Here is an 18859-nt window from a genome sequence, read left to right on the forward strand (position 1 = left end):
CTCTTTAACCAGTATTCAGAACTAACTGCTGGAAGAAGTCTACGGCTCCTTCATGAATTTCAGAGGCTTCAAGTCCTTTGCCAGTAGGTTAGTCCCAAGTGCTTCAGAGTCCCCATAGCTGTGACCTTCCCGTTTAACTGGGGACCTAGCAGGTATGTAGAGGATTGCTCTGCATTCATTCCCAACCTTGGCGTCTCCTTTACCGATGATTCATTCAGTTACTGCAGGAATGCTTTCCAAGTATGGGACACCTGTGGGCTGGCACACCTAGAGAGGATTCAGCCACAGGAGGTAGTTGCCCAGGGCCTTGCAGCTTCGGAGTGGAACAGACAAAAATAGCATTTGTCTGATAATAACCATGCACGTGATGCTCCTCCCTACTAGGTACTGCGGGTGGGTCACAAATCTTGCCCTTAAGGAATTTGCAGTCTACTCACTGAACCACAGTAACTTCAGATCACAGCGCTATGAGGTGAAAAGTGGCCCAAATAAAGTTCATGTCTCCTAGGTCCTTGCTTACTGTCTTCCTCCAGAAGGGAAGAAATTACATAACACATCTTTCTTGGGCCCAGGCAGCCCGCCCTGGAAACTGGAAGAGGCAGACGGGCTGCCTCGCGCCCACAAGCCCCAGTGGGCACAGGATGTGAGATGATGGAGCACTGTTTAAGGAATGCCCTGCGCCTGAAGGGAGCAGCTGGGTAGAGCGGCTGGGTAGCGCGGGGCGCGGCAGTCGGAGGACGAAGGTCTCTGACGGAGTGAACTCTGAAGAGACCTGACTGGAGTCGAGGCTCGGCGAGGCCTTGGAGGGGAGCGGCTTAGCGGGCGAGCGCGAAGACTCAATCCTCAGGCGGCGGACGCTGTGGAGACGTCTCGGCCGCTCGGAGGGGCCCGAGCTGTGTTCGGGTCCAATTCTCAGTCAGGAGGGCGAGTATCTGACTGGAGAGGCTCGGTGGAGAAAGGCTCTCTGAGGGTGGTGGGGGACAGGATTTGGCTCTGCGGGCGAGCAAGCCATGAGGAACCCCAGGGTTCCGAGGAGATCTGGCAGTGCGGATTGGGGCCTGAGGGCGCATTCTGCGACCGGTCGGCGGCGGGCGGGGATCGGACACCCTTGCGCGCCCAGTGCAGACAACCCCAAAGGCAAGGCCAAGAGCGGGCAGCGAGCCCAGCGCGCGCCAACCGCTGCGGCCCCTCGGAGAGACCCGCCCATCCGCCGTCACACCCTATTCTCATTGGTGCCTCTTCTGCTCGGATTGGCTACCTCCGGATCCAATAAGCCAGGCTTGAATCCTACTTCCGGTGAGAGCGAAGTCGGCTCCCTGGAGAAGCCGGAAGAGTGCGTTTGCGCGCGCTTGCCGAAGTCGCGGCAGCTCTGAGCTCAGTGGTGCGCGCCGGGAGGCGTGGCCGGGAGAGCATTCATAACGGGAAAGGTCAGGAGGGTTGGTGCCCTGGTGGACTGTAAGGGGCGGGGCCTGCAGGGAGTGGAGGAATTAAATGAAATTGGGCGGGCCTTCAATAAACTTTTAGAGGCTAGGGCTTAGTGGGCAAGGCCTTAAAGAGTGCTGACTGTGTGGTCAAGGTCTTTTGGCGATGAGTGGAGCTGGTACTGAGTGGGCGGGGCCATTATGGGGCGGAGCCTGGCGTGGAATTGTTAGCTGGGTCCTTTTTGCTCTGGAGCATGAGACATCGTACTCTAGCCTCTTTCCCGGCCCTGTGGGCCTCCATCCCCTGTCCACGCTCGGAACTGCGCCTGGACCTGGTTCTGGCTTCCGGACAGTCCTTCCGGTGAGTGACCCTGATTCTTGGCCCCTCAACACTGCAGTTCTGGAATGTAAAGGAATTTTGGGGGTGATGGAAGAAACCTCAGGGTGCAGAAGAGGAAGCAGACGCGGATGGTGAGCTTGTTTACCTCCTTTCTAAGGTGGAGGTAAAAAGCCAGTGCAATGCGGGTGCCTGGGCGCTGTGCTGACAGCGTGGAGCCTGCTTGGGATTCTCTTTCCCCCCTCTCTCTGCCCCTTGCCCGCGTAAGCGCAAGCGCGCGCGCGCGCACACACACACACACACACACACACACACACACACTCGCTCTCAAAATAAATAAACTTTAACAAAAGAAACCAAAAAAAGGCCAGTGCCGTGTTGTGAGAATCAAACGACTTTGCATTTCCTAAGTCAGTGTTGTATATGGAGCTGTTGTAGGATGGGAGGGCCCTAAAGGGTGCAAGAAGGAAAACTGAGTACCAGAGTTGCTGTGTGCCTGGGGGCTCAGGTGGAGGGAGCAAAACCCTGCGTACTGGACTGGCGTGCTGGGGAACCAAGTATGGACACTGACCCAGACTGAGGAGCAGATCTACTGTACTGTGTACCGAGGGGACAAGGGTTGGGTTGGCAGGCCCACACCAGAAGAGCTAAAGACTGTGCACCAGTACTTCCAGCTGGATGTCAGCCTGGCTCAACTATATCACCACTGGAGTTCCGTGGACCCCCACTTTCAAGAGGTGGCTCACAAATTCCAAGGTGAGTACAAGGATTGGGACAGGGGTTGGAGTTCTTGTAATTTGGTTAAATTATGCAGTTTCACCATCTGTAAAATGGGGATTATAATCCACTTCATAAGATTTTATGAGGATTAAAGGAGCTAATACGTGTAAAGTTTTGCTTAGAATAGTGCCTGATATATAGTAATTATTATTACTATTATTGTTTTGCTGATTACCATAGTGTGGTGACAGGATATTGAGCCACATCCTGGCTGTGTGACCTGGGACAGGTGACCTCATTCATTCTATAAATATTTACAGAGCATCTGCTATGTGAACAAAACAGACACAAATCCCCATGGACACAAATCCCCACGCTCGTTGTGTTTACACTGTGGCTTCTTTATCCCTGGAATGTAAAGATAACCCCGACCTATGAGGAATGAGCGCTCTGGTGTTGTTTTCTCTATCAACGCTTTCCCTCATTCCCCTAGATCCTCCTAGATCTTCAGTGCCTAGGATCTGAGGGTGGGAAGAGGCCACTCCTGACACCAGGTCTGTATCCTACCGCCTACCTTTCTGGTCTCCAGGTGTTCGACTTCTGCAACAGGACCCCGTCGAGTGCCTTTTCTCCTTCATCTGTTCCTCCAACAACAACATTGCTCGCATAACCGGCATGGTAGAACGCCTCTGCCAGGCTTTCGGACCTCGGCTCATCCAGCTGGATGATGTCACCTACCATGGCTTCCCCAACCTGCAGGCCCTGGCTGGTGAGTAGGTGGGTCCCTGCGCTCAGACCCTCCAATAGCTTTCAGGGTCTGTTCGGTTCTCCCCTGGTCCCCATCTCCCATCTCAAAGCTTCCTGCCTTCCCAAACACCCTCCTCATCCAGAACCATCTTGCCTGGTCTGATCAGCCCTGCTTCATCCTCCCTGTCTGTCCTTGAAACGTCAGCACCTCACTAGCCTGTGCTTTTTACCCCATAGGTTCACTGCTTCATAAAAAATTTAAAAAACACATAGTATACAGTAGTATGGGGTTAAGACCACTCTTCTGGAGAATACCTACATCTGAATTCTTCTGGCATTTGACATCTACCTATATGACCTGGAGCACATTATTTAATCACTCTGTGTTTCAGTTTCTTCATCTGTGGAATGGGAGAATAATGGCACTTACCTATCAGAGTTGCCACAAGGGTTAAGAAATACACATACTGCACATAGTGCAGTATTTGACATACAGGAAGTATGCAGAAAATTAAAGTTGCTAACTCTACAGTGAACCCAACAATTTTGCATCCAAGAACATATATGTTCTTTATACCAGCCTTGTGAGGGAAGTATTTTACAGAAGCAAGTATATCAGTTGGTAGATGTGAGAATAAAGCTAGAAGAAGTGCTTAGGGACTGCATAGCAAGGAGACAGGATACCTAGAGAAAAGAGAATGTTTTTGGTGCTTAGAAACCCAGTATTGGGGGGAAAAAAAGAAACCCAGTCTTGGGTCTCAGCTCCCAGCTTAGTAGTCATAAGACCAAAAGAATTCATTTACCTATTGAAGCTTCTCTTATTTGTAGGATGGGAATAACAGTTTCTATCCAGAAGGGTTTGAGTGGTGAGTAAAGCAGTCGTGAGGCAGGGTGCTCTAATAGGCTAAGAGCACATGCATGGGTTTCCCAGACCTGGGTACAAGATCCCATCTCCACCATGTCCTTTTTTGAACAAGTTATTAACCTCTTCTAAGTTCTTATTTTCTCCATCTGTAAAATTGGGAAAATAGCCATACTGTTGTCCGGGTCCTTGAGAAAAGCATGATAATGTACCTAAAGTACTTTGCCCATGCATAATACCCAGCACTTGATAATAGAAGCTGTTATATTGTTATTATGACCATTATTTTAGATCGTGGGTGTAAATGCACTTTGGAAAGGATAACTGAGGAGTTCCTCCAGGGCAGCAAGTCCTTCTTAGTCCCTGCTCCAGTGACCAACACTGGGTAGTAAGTGCTCAGAAAATATTTGCAGAGGAGCAAACTCAGGCTTTAACCCTTTCTTTTGAATATGCAAGTGTCCTGGGGTCTCACAGAGGGTGATGAGGTGGGAGAGAGGTGCTTAGGGAAAGCATTCCTGTAGGGGGTAGAGGCCTCACACACTAGCCTGAAGACAGGAAAGATTTGAGGATCCCTGACCCCTGCTTTCTTCCCCATTCGCCCACAGGGCCAGAGGTAGAAGCTCAGCTCAGGAAGCTGGGCCTGGGGTATCGTGCCCGCTACGTGAATGCCAGTGCCCGAGCCATCCTAGAAGAACAGGGCGGGTTGCCCTGGCTGCAGCAACTGCACAAGGCCCCCTACGAGGAGGCCCACAAGGCCCTCTGCACCTTGCCTGGGGTGGGCACCAAGGTAATGTCCCAGGGGCACAGGAGCTACCCTCACCATTCACGCAGAGAGTAGCAGAGAAGGAGACAAGGCAGGCCTGAGAGCTGGGTACATGCTTGGCTTCTGGAGGCAGGGCAAAAAGGAGAAAGGATACAAGCAGATGTTTTATTAGAGAAAATGCAAAGTGCAGAAAGAGTATAAAGGATATTGTCCCAGGGCACCTGGCTGGCTCAGTCAGAAGAGCATGCAACTCTTGATCTGAGGGTCATGAGTTCAAGACCCACATTGGATATAGAGATTACTTTTTAAAATAAATAAATAAATAGACTTTAAAAAAAAATGACATTGTCCCTTGAGTGCATTTTTTAGAAAGGCCATTTGTTCTGATGCACATATACACTGCTCTGTGTATGCAGAATTTTCCAGAAGGAATCATTGGAAGCTTAAGAGTGGTTACATTTGGGAAGACAAATCAGAAGATGTTTCTCCTTTTCATGTTTTTATCTTGAAATTTTACGTACTTATAAATCTTTTTGTTTAATATCAACAAGGTTAGCTAGCAGTAAGATGATTGGGAATTTGGCATTTATTTTCTTCTTTATACTTCTCTATAGTTTAAAAAATAGAGTTTTGTTTAAAAAACTTTTTTTTTTTTTTAAGTTTTTTTAAAGAACCTCAACCTAACATTAAATCTTGGTTATGCCTCTTCCTAGCCATGTAACCTTGGCCAAGTCACTTCATCTTTCGGAATCTCACTTTTTTGTCTGCAGAATAGATGTAGTAACTGCCTTCTTCCCAGGTTATGATGAGGAACTGGCCTACATAGATGTTTACACAGTGGCACTCTCATCATAACTATTTTAAAAAAATTCTTTTAATGTTTACTTATTTTTGAGAGAGAGAGAGAGACAGACAGACAGACAGAGCATCAGCTGGGAAGGGGCAGAGAGAGAGGGAGACACAGAATCCGAAGCAGGCTCCAGGTTCCGAACTGTCAGCACAGAGCCCAATATGGGTTTCAGACTCATGAACTGTGAGATCATGACCTGAGACAAGTAGGACTCTCAACCAACTGAGCCATCCAGGCACCCCTCATCATATCTATTTTTAAAATTATTAAAAGAGAGTGTGTATTGATTGAAAGTATAAAATAATAGTAACCTCAGAGTGGAGGAGGAAGCAGCCAACTTTGGGACTAGAAATAGGATGCTGGTTGGATCCTGCCATTCCTCCTCTGTGGCTCACTCTTTGTCTCTCAAAGGTAGCTGACTGCATCTGCTTGATGGCCCTAGACAAGCCCCAGGCCGTGCCCGTGGATATCCACATGTGGCAGATTGCCCAGCGTGACTACAGCTGGCACCCCACCATGTCCCAGGCCAAGGGTCCAAGCCCCCAGGCTAACAAGGAACTGGGTAAGGAGAGAGTGGGATGCTGGGGCTAGCAGCGGGCTGAGGTGGTAGAAACTTTTCATACCTCTCTGTAAAATCCCACTCCTGTGGATAGGGAATAAGTAGGAAGGCCAATTAATTTCACCTTTTCACTTCTGGCATAGGAAACTTTTTCCGGAGCCTGTGGGGACCTTATGCTGGCTGGGCCCAAGCAGTAAGTGTTCTGAGGCTCCCTCTCCTCCTCCAGCCCAGACCCCATAAGACTCCTCCCCCCGTCCTGACCCAGTAGACCCTTCCACCACCACCATTTCAGGTGACCCTACTGGACTCTACCCACCCCAGTCCTGACTCTAGTGGATGTTCCTCGCCCTGGCCCTGCTGCCTGTATACCTCTCCACACTGCCACTGGCCCCATCAGTCCTGACCCCGTGTACCCTGACCCCATGCAGTGTCTTTCCCCACTGTCCCCAGGTGCTGTTCAGTGCTGACCTGCGCCAACTCCACCGAGCTCAGGAGCCACCAGCAAAGCGCAGGAGATCTACAGGCCTTGAAGGCTAGGTGGGGGGCACTGGACAAAGGGATACCCCAAATACCTTTCCTCACCTCTCTTCCCCATCCAGTCTCATGTTGGGAAGAGGGCTTCTTGCAGCTACCTCAGGGGCCAGGTACCCTTACATTAAGTAGTTTGCACAACATTGTGGGGTGGAGGTTATCTGGTGAGACAGAGCTACTATGTTTTTATCTCTTCCCTTTATTACAAGAAAGAACAATAAAATAGAAACATTTGTATGGAAAATGCAGTGGAGGAGTGATAGGGAAAGGGGTGGGAAGGCAGTGGGGCTGGGTAACTCCAATTCAGGGAGGGAAGGGGAGCAGGCTGCCCCAACCCCTCCCACACAAAGGATCTGGACCCTGGATCTGGGGCCCTAGAGCTGGGGGGGCAGAGTAGGGGACATTTCTGAGCCCGGCTCCACACAGCCATCTCGACAGCAGCAGCCAGACGCCGGCCCTACATGGGGAGAGAGAACAAGATTGGTCGTAGGAGCAGACCCTCCACTCCAGCCTGTATGTCTCTTCCCACCCATGCCCTTCCACAGAGCACTGGTCCTCACCCCCAGCTGCTGGTGTCAGCAGCTCCCCATGGCTTGCCGTTGGTCCCTGTCCCTCCTGGCTGGTGCCCAGCTGTAGCTTTCTCATATGCCGCACCACAGCCGTGGCATTGAAGGCTTGCTGTGGGGAGAAGGGGAAAAAGGGACTTTTGAGAGCTGGAGATCATGGGACAGGGTCTGGCAGTGAGATTCATGGGGTGGTTTTGTCATTTTCATTCAGGTGTTATTGGTTGATCCCCTAAAACTCCCTGAAACCTCTACAAGGCTTTATTAAATTACATTCAGCCACATTATATATTTACACAGATAATGCATATATATATATATATATATATATATATGTAATGTGTATACATGAACAAGTATATACAACCCTTTATGTATAAATTCATATTCACATCATAGCAAGCACTTAAAATAGCAGTATGTGTCAGGCACTGTTCTAAGCACTTTATTTGGCAATTCATTTAATCTTCACAAAGGTCTTTGAGGTGGATACTATTAGCGTCACCATTGCCAGAGGAGAAAACTGAGGCACAGACAGGTTAAATAACTTACCCCGGTATGTGTATCATTCTCTATTCAACATATCTACGAAGGTATCCCACACATCCTTCATATTCACCATGTCCAAAACCATAGTCATCCACCCCAAGACAGTTGTGTGCCCCTGGGATCCCCATCTCAGTAACAGTACCACCATTCACCTTTTCCCCAACCAAAATCTTGGGCCAGCCTTTGACATCTCATCTCTCTGCCAACATCTCTTCTACCATCACTTCTTGTCAATTCTACCTCCTAAAGGACTCCTGAGCCATCCACTGTTCTCTGGTCCAAGCCCTCACTGTCTCCTGCCCACATCTCTGCCACAGCCTTCTAAGGGGTCTCCCAGCCTTGACTCCATACCTCTCTCTGCATCCTGAGAGCCCTTTCCAGAGGGCAGGTTACTGCTAAAAATCCTGGGTCTCCTCAGTGTCCTCAGGACCAAGTTAGTTCTCCACTGTGGCACTCAAGGCCTCTACTTCCATCTCCAGTCTGGGCTCTTGCCCCACAGCCCCTCCATTCCATCCAGACTTACTACTTGCACTTCCCTGAATGGACACACTCACTCTCTTGCCCCTGGACTTCTGCATACTGGTCCTCTCTGCCTCAGACATTGTTCTGTTGTACCTGGCTAATTCCTACTCAGCTGTCAGGTCTGACAGGTCTGTCAGGCCATCAAATGCCCATATGTCCCTTCCAGGACCCCATAGGTTGGAGTAGATGTCTCTTTAAGAATTATAGTGTTCCAGGGTGGTGCAGTTGGTTAAGCATCCAGTTCTTGATTTCGGCTCAGGTCAAGATCTCATGGCTCATGGGATCTTGCCCCGAATCAGTCTCCACACTGAGCATGGAGGCTGCTTGGGATTCTCTCTCCTCCCTCTCTCTGCCCTTCTCCCACTCGCAGTCTAAATAAATAAATAAACAAACAAACAAACAGTAAAGAAGAATTATACTGTTCTTGGCAGTCAGGGACTCACTGGGATAGAATGTCAGGGAGTGTTGAATGAATGAATGAATGAAGTTCTTGTAAGTGTCCCTGAGCAGTTAGTGTCCCTGAGCATGGTGCTAGGTGCTGTGTGAGCTGAGGCCTGGAGAGAGGTGGGGAGGATGTCTGGGGAGGCTGGGACCCAGGACTAGGGACATGGGCTCACCTTCCACTTGCTCTTGGCAAAGTTCTTCTTGATCTGTTCGCTCACCGACTGGTGAATATTCTTATCTAGAGCCGTATCTCCTGCAATCCTAGGATGGGGTGTGTGGAGGGTTGTCTATGAAGGCAAAGACAGGTTTGGGGGCTCCAGACCCCACCCCAGCCTGCAGCTTATTGGAGCTCTCACCACGGGTGCTGCAAGGCCTGCTCACAGGTGAACCTCTTTTCTGGATCCTTCTCCATCAAGTGCCGGATGAAGTCTTTGGCTGAATCCCCAAGAAAACAGCAAAGAGAAATAGCATGATGGTACCTGTGGATACCCCCAACACAAAACCCACCCCCTTGGGTCTGGCCTGGCATCCAAGCAAGACAAGAGGCCAGATCTGTATATGTACCGCCCGACCCCACCTGTACTCTTAGTCTCTAAGCTCCCCCCACCCACCCCAGCCTTCCAGTTCTCTCCTTTTTCCCTTAAGAAAAACTTGTTCTTAAAAAAGATTCTGCTCAGTATATTCACACTGATGTGTAAGTGACCAATAATGGCTTCACAGTTTTGCCTCCTGGTAAGAGGTACAAAAGAACATATGAAAACTTCTATGGTGGTATTTCAGGCATAATGAAGTCATTGGGTGTGGTATTTTCAAAAATACTAGTTTTGAAGACTGAATGAATGCCTACAAGTTTCTCAGCCTGGGGCCAGGCAGAGGGAAGCACCTGGGGTGCTTGGTGTCTGGTCTCGAAGACAGCTCTTAGTTTGGGGCTGGGGAGTCTGACCAGAGGTAGGGCCCAGGGGAAGATGGCAAAGGATCAAATACCAGAGTCAGAGATGTCGTCCCAGTAAGGAGAGTCAAATTCGTACTCGGCCTTCAAAATCTGTTCAAAGAGTTTGGCATCATTCTCGTCATAGAAGGGGGGATAACCGCAGAGCCTGGGCAGGGAGAAACTCCTCCTCATTTCCACTTTCAGTGTACCCATTGGCTCCAATATGGAGCTTTGAGGTAGTCTCAAGAGTCAGGCAACACCCACAGGAAGCAGTTCCCCCTTTTACAAAGGGGAAATCTGCCCCTCTGTGCCTTGTTCACTCCTGTCTAGCTACACTGGCCTGTTTCTTAATTTGCTACCGTCTTTCCTTCCTCAGGGCCTTGCATTTGCTGTTCCCTCTGCCCCCACACCTCAAATGTCTTCCCCCACACCTCAAATGTCTGTCTCCCTCACTTCATCCAGGAGATAGCCTAAGAAATGCCTTTTTTCCTGACCTCCTTACCTAAAATGGCATCCATCCCCATCTCCCTAACCCTGCTTGATTTTTCTTCATAGTATTTTACTACCTGACATTTTATAGATTTACTTGTTTATTGTCTGTCTACTGTACTAGAATTTTTGCTCTCTCAGGGCAGGCACTTTGTTTTCTTCTCTTTTAAATCCCCAGTACTTAGCACAGTGCCAGAAACATAGTATGTGTTGAATGAAATAATATTAGTCATTAATAGGTAGGTATACACTTGGATGGCAGGAAGAAATAGCAGAGAGGAGAAAGAGGGCAAAGTAGGGGAGAGGAGAATGCTAGAGCCACATGCCCCAATGGCCAAGACCCTACTCACAGAATGTAGGCAATGACCCCAATGGACCAGCAATCCACTGCCTTGCTGTAGGGTTTCTGGGCCAGGACCTCAGGAGCTATGGAAGGAAGGAGACATGGTGGTGACAGATCTCTGCCCTGCAGCTTCTGATTTCTCCCCTATCCATGGCCCCCGCCCAGGGTGCTCCATACCCACATATCCTGGGGTCCCGCAAGCTGTGGAGAGCACACTGCCAGGGTCCTCCATCTTGGAGAGGCCAAAGTCAGAAATCATGATCTTGGAGTCTTCATCCAGGCTGTAGTACAGCAGATTCTCTGGCTTGGAAGGTGGAGGGGAAGGAAGAGGTAGAGATGGCCAGAGGCTGGCAGAACCTTCTGCTTCTCCAAGCACCACCTCAAAGACATCACCCCAAAAGCCACTGTGGCTTCACAGCTGCCATCTTGGTTGCAGGCACAAGAAACTCAAGGAAATTCTCAAGGAAGTTAAAAGTAAAAGACAAGGGCCAGAAAAGACAAGGGACTTAGGAATGTGAGTGGGAGTTTTCCATAAGCCAGATTTGTATTGTGAGGCCCTAAAGAATTTTCAAGCACCTACTTTGTGCCAGATCTTGTGCTAGTGCTTGATTTCATCCTTACCACATCCCTATCAGGCCAGTCTGCCTAATCCCACTTTACAGGTCAGAAAACTGATGCCTTGAGAGGCAAAGGGACTTGCCTGAGAACCTACAGTTAGGGAGTAGCAGGGACAGAATTCAAGTCCAGATCTGTCTCACCCCAGCGCTCTTCTAGACTGGAGATGTACTACAAAATGTGAACCCCATCATAGTCTCTGAGGTGTAGGGTTTCACAGGGGCTTCTGGCTTCCTTTTTTATGTTTTGCTGTCCCATCCAAGTTTTCTACAAAGAGCAAAGTGGGACTTTTATTATCAAAAAAAGACCAAGGCACTATTTGGATAAAATAGCAGCACCATTCACCTGGGTGTCCATTTGAGCGTCCAAACCGGAATGGGAGGAGGCAGTTTAGGGTTTACAGGGTGCATTTTGCAGATGGGAAGCCGAGGCTCGGGGATGGGGTAAGAGTTGCCCCAGATCACACAGTGAGGGGTATGTGGAGGCCGCACTCGGCACCCCAGCTCACCACACACCCTTGCACCCCACCTTGAGATCTCGGTGTACGATGCCCAGGTCATGCAGGTACTTGACGGCGTCCAGCACCTGGAAGATGAGGCGGCTGGCATCCCGCTCCGTGTAGAAGCCTTTCTCCACAATGCGGTCAAACAGTTCTCCACCGGACACCCTGCAGCCGAGGACAGGGCAGTCTGGCCAGAGAAGCTAGGGGGGGGCGGCGGGGAGAGATGTGAGCAAGGGGTGAGGCCACTCACAGCTGCATGATGAGGTAGAGGTGGCCCCCACTCTCATAGATGTCATCCAGGGCTACAATGTTGGGGTGCTTGATCCTGAAAGGAGAAATGAGGTGGTTCAGAGCTGAGGATAGCTCAGCCACTTTCCTACACTCACCTTGAAGAACCACCACTGTAGACCTAGGCAGGACAAACCAGGGTTCTGGGTCCCAAAAGGAAAAGCTGATTCACCATGATTTATTATGATGTAATGGAAGGTAGGAGCACAGAGAGATAAACACTGGGCTCTGGCATCAGACACACCTCGGTCTAACCTGCCTCCACTATGTGCTATTTGGGGACAAATCTTTTTACCTCACAGCACTGATCAATATATGATTTTAACATGTTTCTGGGTGCCTGGGTGGTTCAGTCGGTTAAGCAAGTGATTCTTTGTTTTTATTTATTTTGAGAGAGAGAGAGAGAGAGAGAGAGTGTGGGGGAGGGGGCGGAAAGAGAGGGAGAGAGAGGAGAGAAAGAATTCCATGCAGGCTCTGTGCTGACAGCATAGACTCACACTCGTGAACCATGAGATCGTGACCTGAGCTGAGATCAAGAGTCAGAAGCTTGGAGTGGCTCAGTTGGTCAAGCGTCCAACTTCGGCTCAGAGCCTGGAGCCTGCTTCAGGTTCTGTATCTCCCTCTCTCTCTGCCCCTCCCCTGCTCATACTCTGTCTCTCTCTGTCTCTCAAAAATAAATAAACGTTTAAAAAAAAAAAAGTCAGAAGCTTAACTGACTGAGCCACCTAGGCACCCCAAGCATCTGACTCTTGATCTCAGCTCAGGCCTTGGTCTCAGGGTTTTGAGTTCAAGCCCCACATTGGGCTCCACACTGGGCATGGAGCCTACCTTAAAAATAATAATAATTATTATTATTAATTAATTAAAAAATAAAATAAAAAGTGTCTGTGTTTATAAGTTTATCAGCCTCCCCCACCAGAATGCCAGCTCCAGGAGACCAGGGGCTTTATGTTACCGTTGTTCCTCCCACACCGGGTGTAGAGTAAGTGCTCACTTATTCATTGAATATTAAGCCTGTTTCCTTATCTATAATATGAAGCCAGTGACAGTACTTCCCTCAAAGAGTTGGAGTGAGGATCACGTGAGAAAATGCAGGTAAGAATCTTGGCACAACGTCTGGCACACAGTGAATGCTCAATAAATGAACCGATGATGGTGACTGAGCTTGACAGGGGCCATGGCTCTGCCACAAAGTTGCTCTGTGACCTTGGGCAAATCCCTTACCCTCTCTGGACCTCAGGCCCCCTCCCGCACCCAATAGTGGAAATGACCAGTTAATCCCTGACCAGGGTGGTTGGAAAACTCAGGCGAGAGGATAGAAGTGAAGGTTCTCCATAAGCTTTCCAGTGAGGGCAGCAGGTTACACACAAGTATAAGCAAATTATAGACAGTTGGCTATTGATTTAGTCAGGGGGCTGTGAGACAGGTATTTTTGAACTTCCTGAGTGGCTTTAATATGTACGGGGAATTGAGGTAGGTCTTCAGTAACACCAGTTGAGATGTGATGGTCCAAGCTACGTTCAAGGATTGACTTTTAGATCTGAATGAACAAGTTAAGCCACTATAAACAAGCAGTGGCATTAGCTGTTGCAGCAGACACCTGAAATAAAGGGACCTTTAAAGTGCTCCACAATCCTACCAAGTGGAGATTATTACCCCATTTTATAAATGAGCAATTTGAGGCTCACAGGTTAAATGATTTGCCCAAAGCAGAGGTAGGAAGAGAATAGGAGGAGTCAAGGCAGGGTCAACCCACACAGAGACAGTGTGGCCCACGCACTTGTGCAGGACAGCGATCTCGTTCTCCATGCTGCCCTCCTTGCCCTCCAGAGCCTTCTTGGCGATGCATTTGATGGCCACCAGCTTGTGAGTTCTTTTATCTTCTGCCAGGATTACCTCTGAGAAGGCCCCCCTGCAAAGAAAGGGGATTCATGAGGTGAGGAACTGGAACCTTAGCTTCCCTTCAGCCCTTCTTTCATACCCCTATGGGTATCATGACCACCTGTGGACCATGAAGATGAGATGAGCCTCCCTACATCACTCTTCCAACCCCTGGTCCCTGAGGTGGTCACGTGACCCACGGCTGGCCAATCAGAATAGTCTATCCTTGGCTACAGTAATTGGGTCACATGATGCAAGCCAGGTTACTGGCACTTTGAGAATAAGGTGCTCTTTTTCCTTCCAAGCTGATAAGATGCAACCCTGGAGCTTTTGGTGGTTATCTTTGCCACCACTTGAGGAGGGCCTGCTTGAGAATGAAGGCAACACAAATGAAATCAGAGCTAAGAAATTTCCTGGTGACAAAGATAATTTCCTGATAACATCATGTGAGCCCCTGGATCCAGCCATGCCTGAAGTTTATGCCCTGGGCATTTTGATTCATGCAAAATTGATTCATTTCTTTTTCTGCTACAATTTCAGTCATGGTTTACTTAACACCTTTTATAAATTTGAAGAACCATCAGCATCACCTGGGGACTTTAGAAGTGCAGAATCTCAGGCCTTAACCTCAGACTTACTAAATCAGAATCTGCATTTTTAACAAGATCCTCAGATGATCTGTATGCTCACTGATTGTTGAGAAGCAATATTTTACAAGTTAGTTAGAAAAGAACAAACTCATGTACTAAAGTTCACTGATTGATGAAGGAAGATTTCCTAGCATCTTCTTTCTAGGACTATTTGTGTTGCCTGGGATAAGAAATCTAAGTCAAAGAAAAGCATCTCTTATGGCAAAATCTCAATCATCAGAATAACTAGTGACTGTGATAGCCTCATTGCTGGTTTCTAGTCATGTCCCTCTCCAATTTACCCTCCATGCTTTGTTTGGCCAGAGTGACTATCCTGAATTGCAAACCCATCAAAATATCTTAAATGTCTTCCTATGGTCCATGAGATAAAGTCCAGCCCCCATAGCTTGGCTTTCAAGGTCTTACATGACCTGTTCTCTCTTCTCAGAGAGAAGCATCTTCCACTCTTCCCCTAGCCTCTGATTACAACTCTATCATTCTTCACCTCTTTCCAAACATAACGTGCTTCTCAGCCTTTGCTTAGGCTTCCTTCTGGCTGGAATGCCCTTCTCCCTCTCTGATAAGTGCACTTCTACTCATCCTTCAGTCCCTAGCTCTAGGCAGTAGCTATCACTCTGAGCTCTACAAAGTCCTCATTCCTGACTTTAACAGGAACACATCATATACCCTGTTGTCATTTTCCCTGGGTGTACTTCCATCACATATTTAGGATCAACTTGAGGGGAAAAGATCAGGTTTGAGTTATTTCTGGATTCCCACCACTGAGAACAGAGCCATGCCCAGCTTCATTTCCTAAACCTAGGCCAAAATCCCCAGCTCTTGGCCAAACATTGGAAAGACTGGCTCCTTCATTCTCCCCTACTTTGTTCTCTTCACAGGAACCCAGAGCTGCAGCCAAGAGCAGCCTCTGTTCCACCCACTGTCAGCCAGAAGTGAAAAGATGAGCCAGACTGGGCCATGGCAAGGCCGCTGCAGGGCCTGGACTATAGCAAACAGGAAGCAGTGATAAACTGACCAGAGGAAGTACCACCCTGGATGCAGTCTCCCCAGCCAGCCAGGCCCAAGAGTAAGGACCTTACCAACCCCACACCCCGGCTCACAGACAGCCTCCCCCTCCACCCCCGCTTGCCTGCCCTGAGACTCACGTTCCCAGAACATCACGGAAGTCGTAAATGTCCCTAATGTCCTCCACCTGCTTCCAGCTGGGGCTGTCCACTGCCCCCGGCATGGCCCACTGCCCCCTGGCCACAGCCAGGGCTCCTGAGAAGGGAAATGAAGGGAAAAGACTCAGTAGGGCCCAGCCTTCTATGTTGGGACTTAGGAAATTGAGGCCCCATTCAGTCATTCAGCCTGCATGTATTCATTCCTTGATTCATTCATTTGACAAAGTTATTCAGCAAACTCACTCACTCACTAGTCTTTTGTTCACCCAACAAATCCTCATGCCTAAAGGAAAATCCTTCAAGGTGGCAGCAGAATTCTTTTTTCAACAAAGTCATTTTGTTCATTTATTCAGCTCCAGGTTTCTCCTTCTCCAAATCAAAACACTCAGGAGGATGCTGACCTCCAGGAGAACAGCAGAGAAGACCCCAGAGCAGCTTGTACAAGTAAGTGCACAGCCCTGGAGGGTTCCCCCTGTCTCCAGAACCAGGAATGTCCCAGCCCCACCCTGGGAATTGCTGGGGTGTCTCCTCTCCTTCCTCTTTCTTCTTCCACCCAGTCTCTCGGAAATCAGGTTTCCGGCAGCCTGGGCTTCCAGCAATATCTCAGCCACGTTTTTAAATAGCTCCTTCTGCACTGTTACCACGGCAACAGCAGCCACAGCTGGAGCTCCCCAGGCCACCTATTATACCCCCTCTCCCTCCTGGCTCCCTGTTTGGGTCCCAGAAGCCTGAGAAATGGTCCTACCCAGTCTGTCCCCTCCTGGCTTCTTCTGACCCTGCTCCAGCCTGTACCTTTCTTCAGAGACCTCTGTCAGCAGGGAGTTCTCTCCCCATTTATCAGATAGAGAATAGGGAGACTGAGGTTGGAGACAGATATGGACTGGGTCCAAAGTTGCCCAAATGATGACTGGCTGGGGCCCAGTTAAGCTTGCTGAGTGCCAAGGACTTTGACAGGGCCACTCTCAGCTTGTCCTTCCAATATGCAGCCAGACTGGAGCCCATTCAGACCCAGTATGCTGTGTGACCTCAAGGAGGGCACTTCCTGTTTCCCCTGTGGGAGAATGAAAGGAAGGTGTCCTGACTAGAGTCCCTGGTGTGAGACCCCACTCCTTGGATAGGACCTTGTTTCCAGGGGGTCCTAGCCACCCATCCCAGGAGCAGAAACTTCTAGGAAAGGAGATATGATGGTAGGCTCTAGAAACACAGTTTTAAAGCCCACTTGGAGGCCTGGCAAATACAACCCTTCTAGTTCCACACATATCTCTGCACCTGGACACACCACACCAAGCTCCACCCACAATACCTGCCCCCAGATTCAGTACATTCCATCCCCAGATACCCCAACACCTGATCATACATGTGTACCCAGGCATCAGCACACATGTCCAAAGATACACTCCCCCAGACATCCTCACATCCCAACATCCCTCCCACAGATCCCTCTTACACCCCAAAAACACACATCTGCACACACTTAGACCACATCTCTCTCTCTCTCTCTCTCACACACACACACACACACACACACACACACACACACACACATATTCCTCACCTATGTACCAGACATCCCAGATACACTCATACCCTTCATCCTGTTTCTATACACCTTAAAAGCTCCTATGTTCCAAACTGAACCCCAACTCCTTACATACCTAACTTCAAACATCCTCAATACACATATAGCCTCCACTCTTACCACCCTTGAGCCAGATGCTAGCATGCACCACACCTGGACACACATCTGCAACAAAAACACTGATTCCCAGATATCCCCACCCATAAGGATACCCTTACACTGTAGCTCCGTATCTGATGCACACGCTTGTGCTAAGACATTAGCACACCCCAACACGGCCCCACATATTTATAGCTCCAATGCCCAGTCCTTCCACATTCAGACCCATCTGAACGCAGACGCACCCACACGCACACCCTTCCCACCTTCCGACATTACCCACTCAGTTCCCCACCGGCCGCCTGGCACCTGCGGGGCCTGGGGGCAGAGGTAGGAGAGAAAGGCCCTGCCCTGCCCTGCCCATCCAGAGTCTAGCTCCCTTAGGCACCTATCCCATCCCTGGGTGAGAGGATCCAGCGGCTGGTGGGTCCAGCCGCCCCTCCTCGGAGCCCAGGAGCACAGGCGGGTTGGCCCCCGGGCTGTACCTGCGGCTGCCCCGCCGCGGGGCTGGCTGGAAGGCCCGAAGTGGCTGCAGCTGAGCTCTGGCTGCCGGCTGCTGTCTGCCGCCGCTCCGCGCCTGGCCCGCCCGCCCGCTCGCTCGCTCCCTCGCTGAGGCTCGGCTCGGGCTCTGCTGGCTCCCTCCGCCCGCCTGCGGCTCTGATGTCAGTGGAGGAGGAGCCTGCGGCGGAGGGACGAGGGACTGGGAGGCACCGCTGCGCTCCCGGGCTGGGGAAGGGGCGCGGCGGTTGGAGGGGAAGCCCCTAGTTCCAGGTCAGCTCCTCTTCTGGACTTTTCCCTCCCTTCCTCTCCGTAGGGCCCCCATTTCACGGAGGGGACAACTGAGGTCCAGAGAGATGAAGGGTTCAAAATCAGCAGTTGGTCAGAGGCAAAATTAAATTCGAATCCAGGTCTGTGTGATGCCAGAGTCTGGCCAGTTCCACCCTGTCGCCTTGTGGAGTTTCAGACTAGTCCTGGAAGCTCCCTTGGGAATCTTGGGTTCTGTCTCCCCTTTCCTCTCACCGTCCCCTTTCCCCCAGTGCCCAGAAGGGAATCAGGCCCTCAAAAGGGCTCAGGAGACTGACGCGGGTTGGGGGGTGGGGGGGGGGGGGTGATGGAGGGCGTAGAGAAAGGGGAAAGCAAGAGTAAACAGTGAACAGAATAGAGACAGTCGTAGGGTGGGGTCCCCAGTTGACAGGCAGAAAAACAGACCCGAAGTCCCTTCCTTCGGGAGGCTGAGCTGAAGTTCCAGTCCCCTGCACCTGCCCCTCAAAATAGGTGTGGTGCCCTGAGGGCCTGGGACTGGGAGGGGGAAGGGAGGAGAGGGAGTTAAATCAGGATCCCAGAGGAAGCGAGCCAGAGACCAAAGCGCCACGTGACTGGCTGGGTTCCTGGGGTTGATGGCTAGGCGCCAGGTTTGGAGTGGGGGGTGGAGCACAAACTGCTCCTGGGAC

The 18859-nt window shown here is 50.1% G+C and overlaps 2 protein-coding genes across 8 annotated transcripts in view; one reads left to right on the top strand and one right to left on the bottom strand.

Moving 5' to 3' along the window:
* The first annotated feature begins 1016 nt into the window (after positions 1–1016).
* OGG1 (8-oxoguanine DNA glycosylase) overlaps positions 1017–18859 on the top strand; it is a 43959-nt gene continuing 26116 nt past the window's right edge. For 2 of the 6 annotated variants that reach the window (XR_009609839.2, XR_009609840.3), the window contains exons 1-7: positions 1017–1782; positions 2267–2514; positions 3068–3247; positions 4693–4874; positions 6112–6262; positions 15446–15633; positions 16084–16174. Coding sequence is in view for 4 of the 6 variants with exons in the window: in XM_060631732.3 (XP_060487715.1) it covers positions 1676–1782; positions 2267–2514; positions 3068–3247; positions 4693–4874; positions 6112–6262; positions 6403–6452; positions 6710–6796 (1005 nt within the window). In the remaining 2 variants the exon portion in view is untranslated. Of the gene's footprint in view, positions 1783–2266; positions 2515–3067; positions 3256–4692; positions 4875–6111; positions 6263–6402; positions 6457–6687; positions 7641–15445; positions 15634–16083; positions 16175–18859 lie in introns of those variants that run through there. The other 4 variants (XM_078442777.2, XM_060631732.3, XM_060631734.2 and 1 more) reach the window with 4 other exon arrangements.
* Positions 6970–18691, bottom strand: CAMK1 (calcium/calmodulin dependent protein kinase I). Of its 2 annotated transcripts, none has more exons than XM_060631721.3 (12): positions 17894–18691; positions 15713–15827; positions 13817–13948; positions 11999–12073; positions 11775–11913; positions 10809–11010; positions 10639–10714; positions 9853–9965; positions 9225–9303; positions 9042–9129; positions 7351–7468; positions 6970–7247 (listed from the first exon to the last, which is right to left on the bottom strand). In XM_060631721.3, the coding sequence occupies exons 2-12, from the start codon at positions 15793–15795 to the stop codon at positions 7165–7167; spliced, it is 1188 nt and encodes a 395-aa protein (XP_060487704.1). In that variant the 5' UTR covers positions 15796–15827; positions 17894–18691; the 3' UTR covers positions 6970–7164. The 2 variants fall into 2 exon arrangements, with proteins under 2 accessions (XP_060487704.1, XP_060487705.1); XM_060631722.3 differs by having other exon boundaries at positions 10809–10935; positions 17894–18684.

The sequence above is a fragment of the Panthera onca genome, chromosome A2 (genome assembly GCF_046562875.1).
Source record: "Panthera onca isolate mPanOnc1 chromosome A2, mPanOnc1 haplotype 2, whole genome shotgun sequence".
Lineage (NCBI taxonomy): Eukaryota > Metazoa > Chordata > Mammalia > Carnivora > Felidae > Panthera > Panthera onca.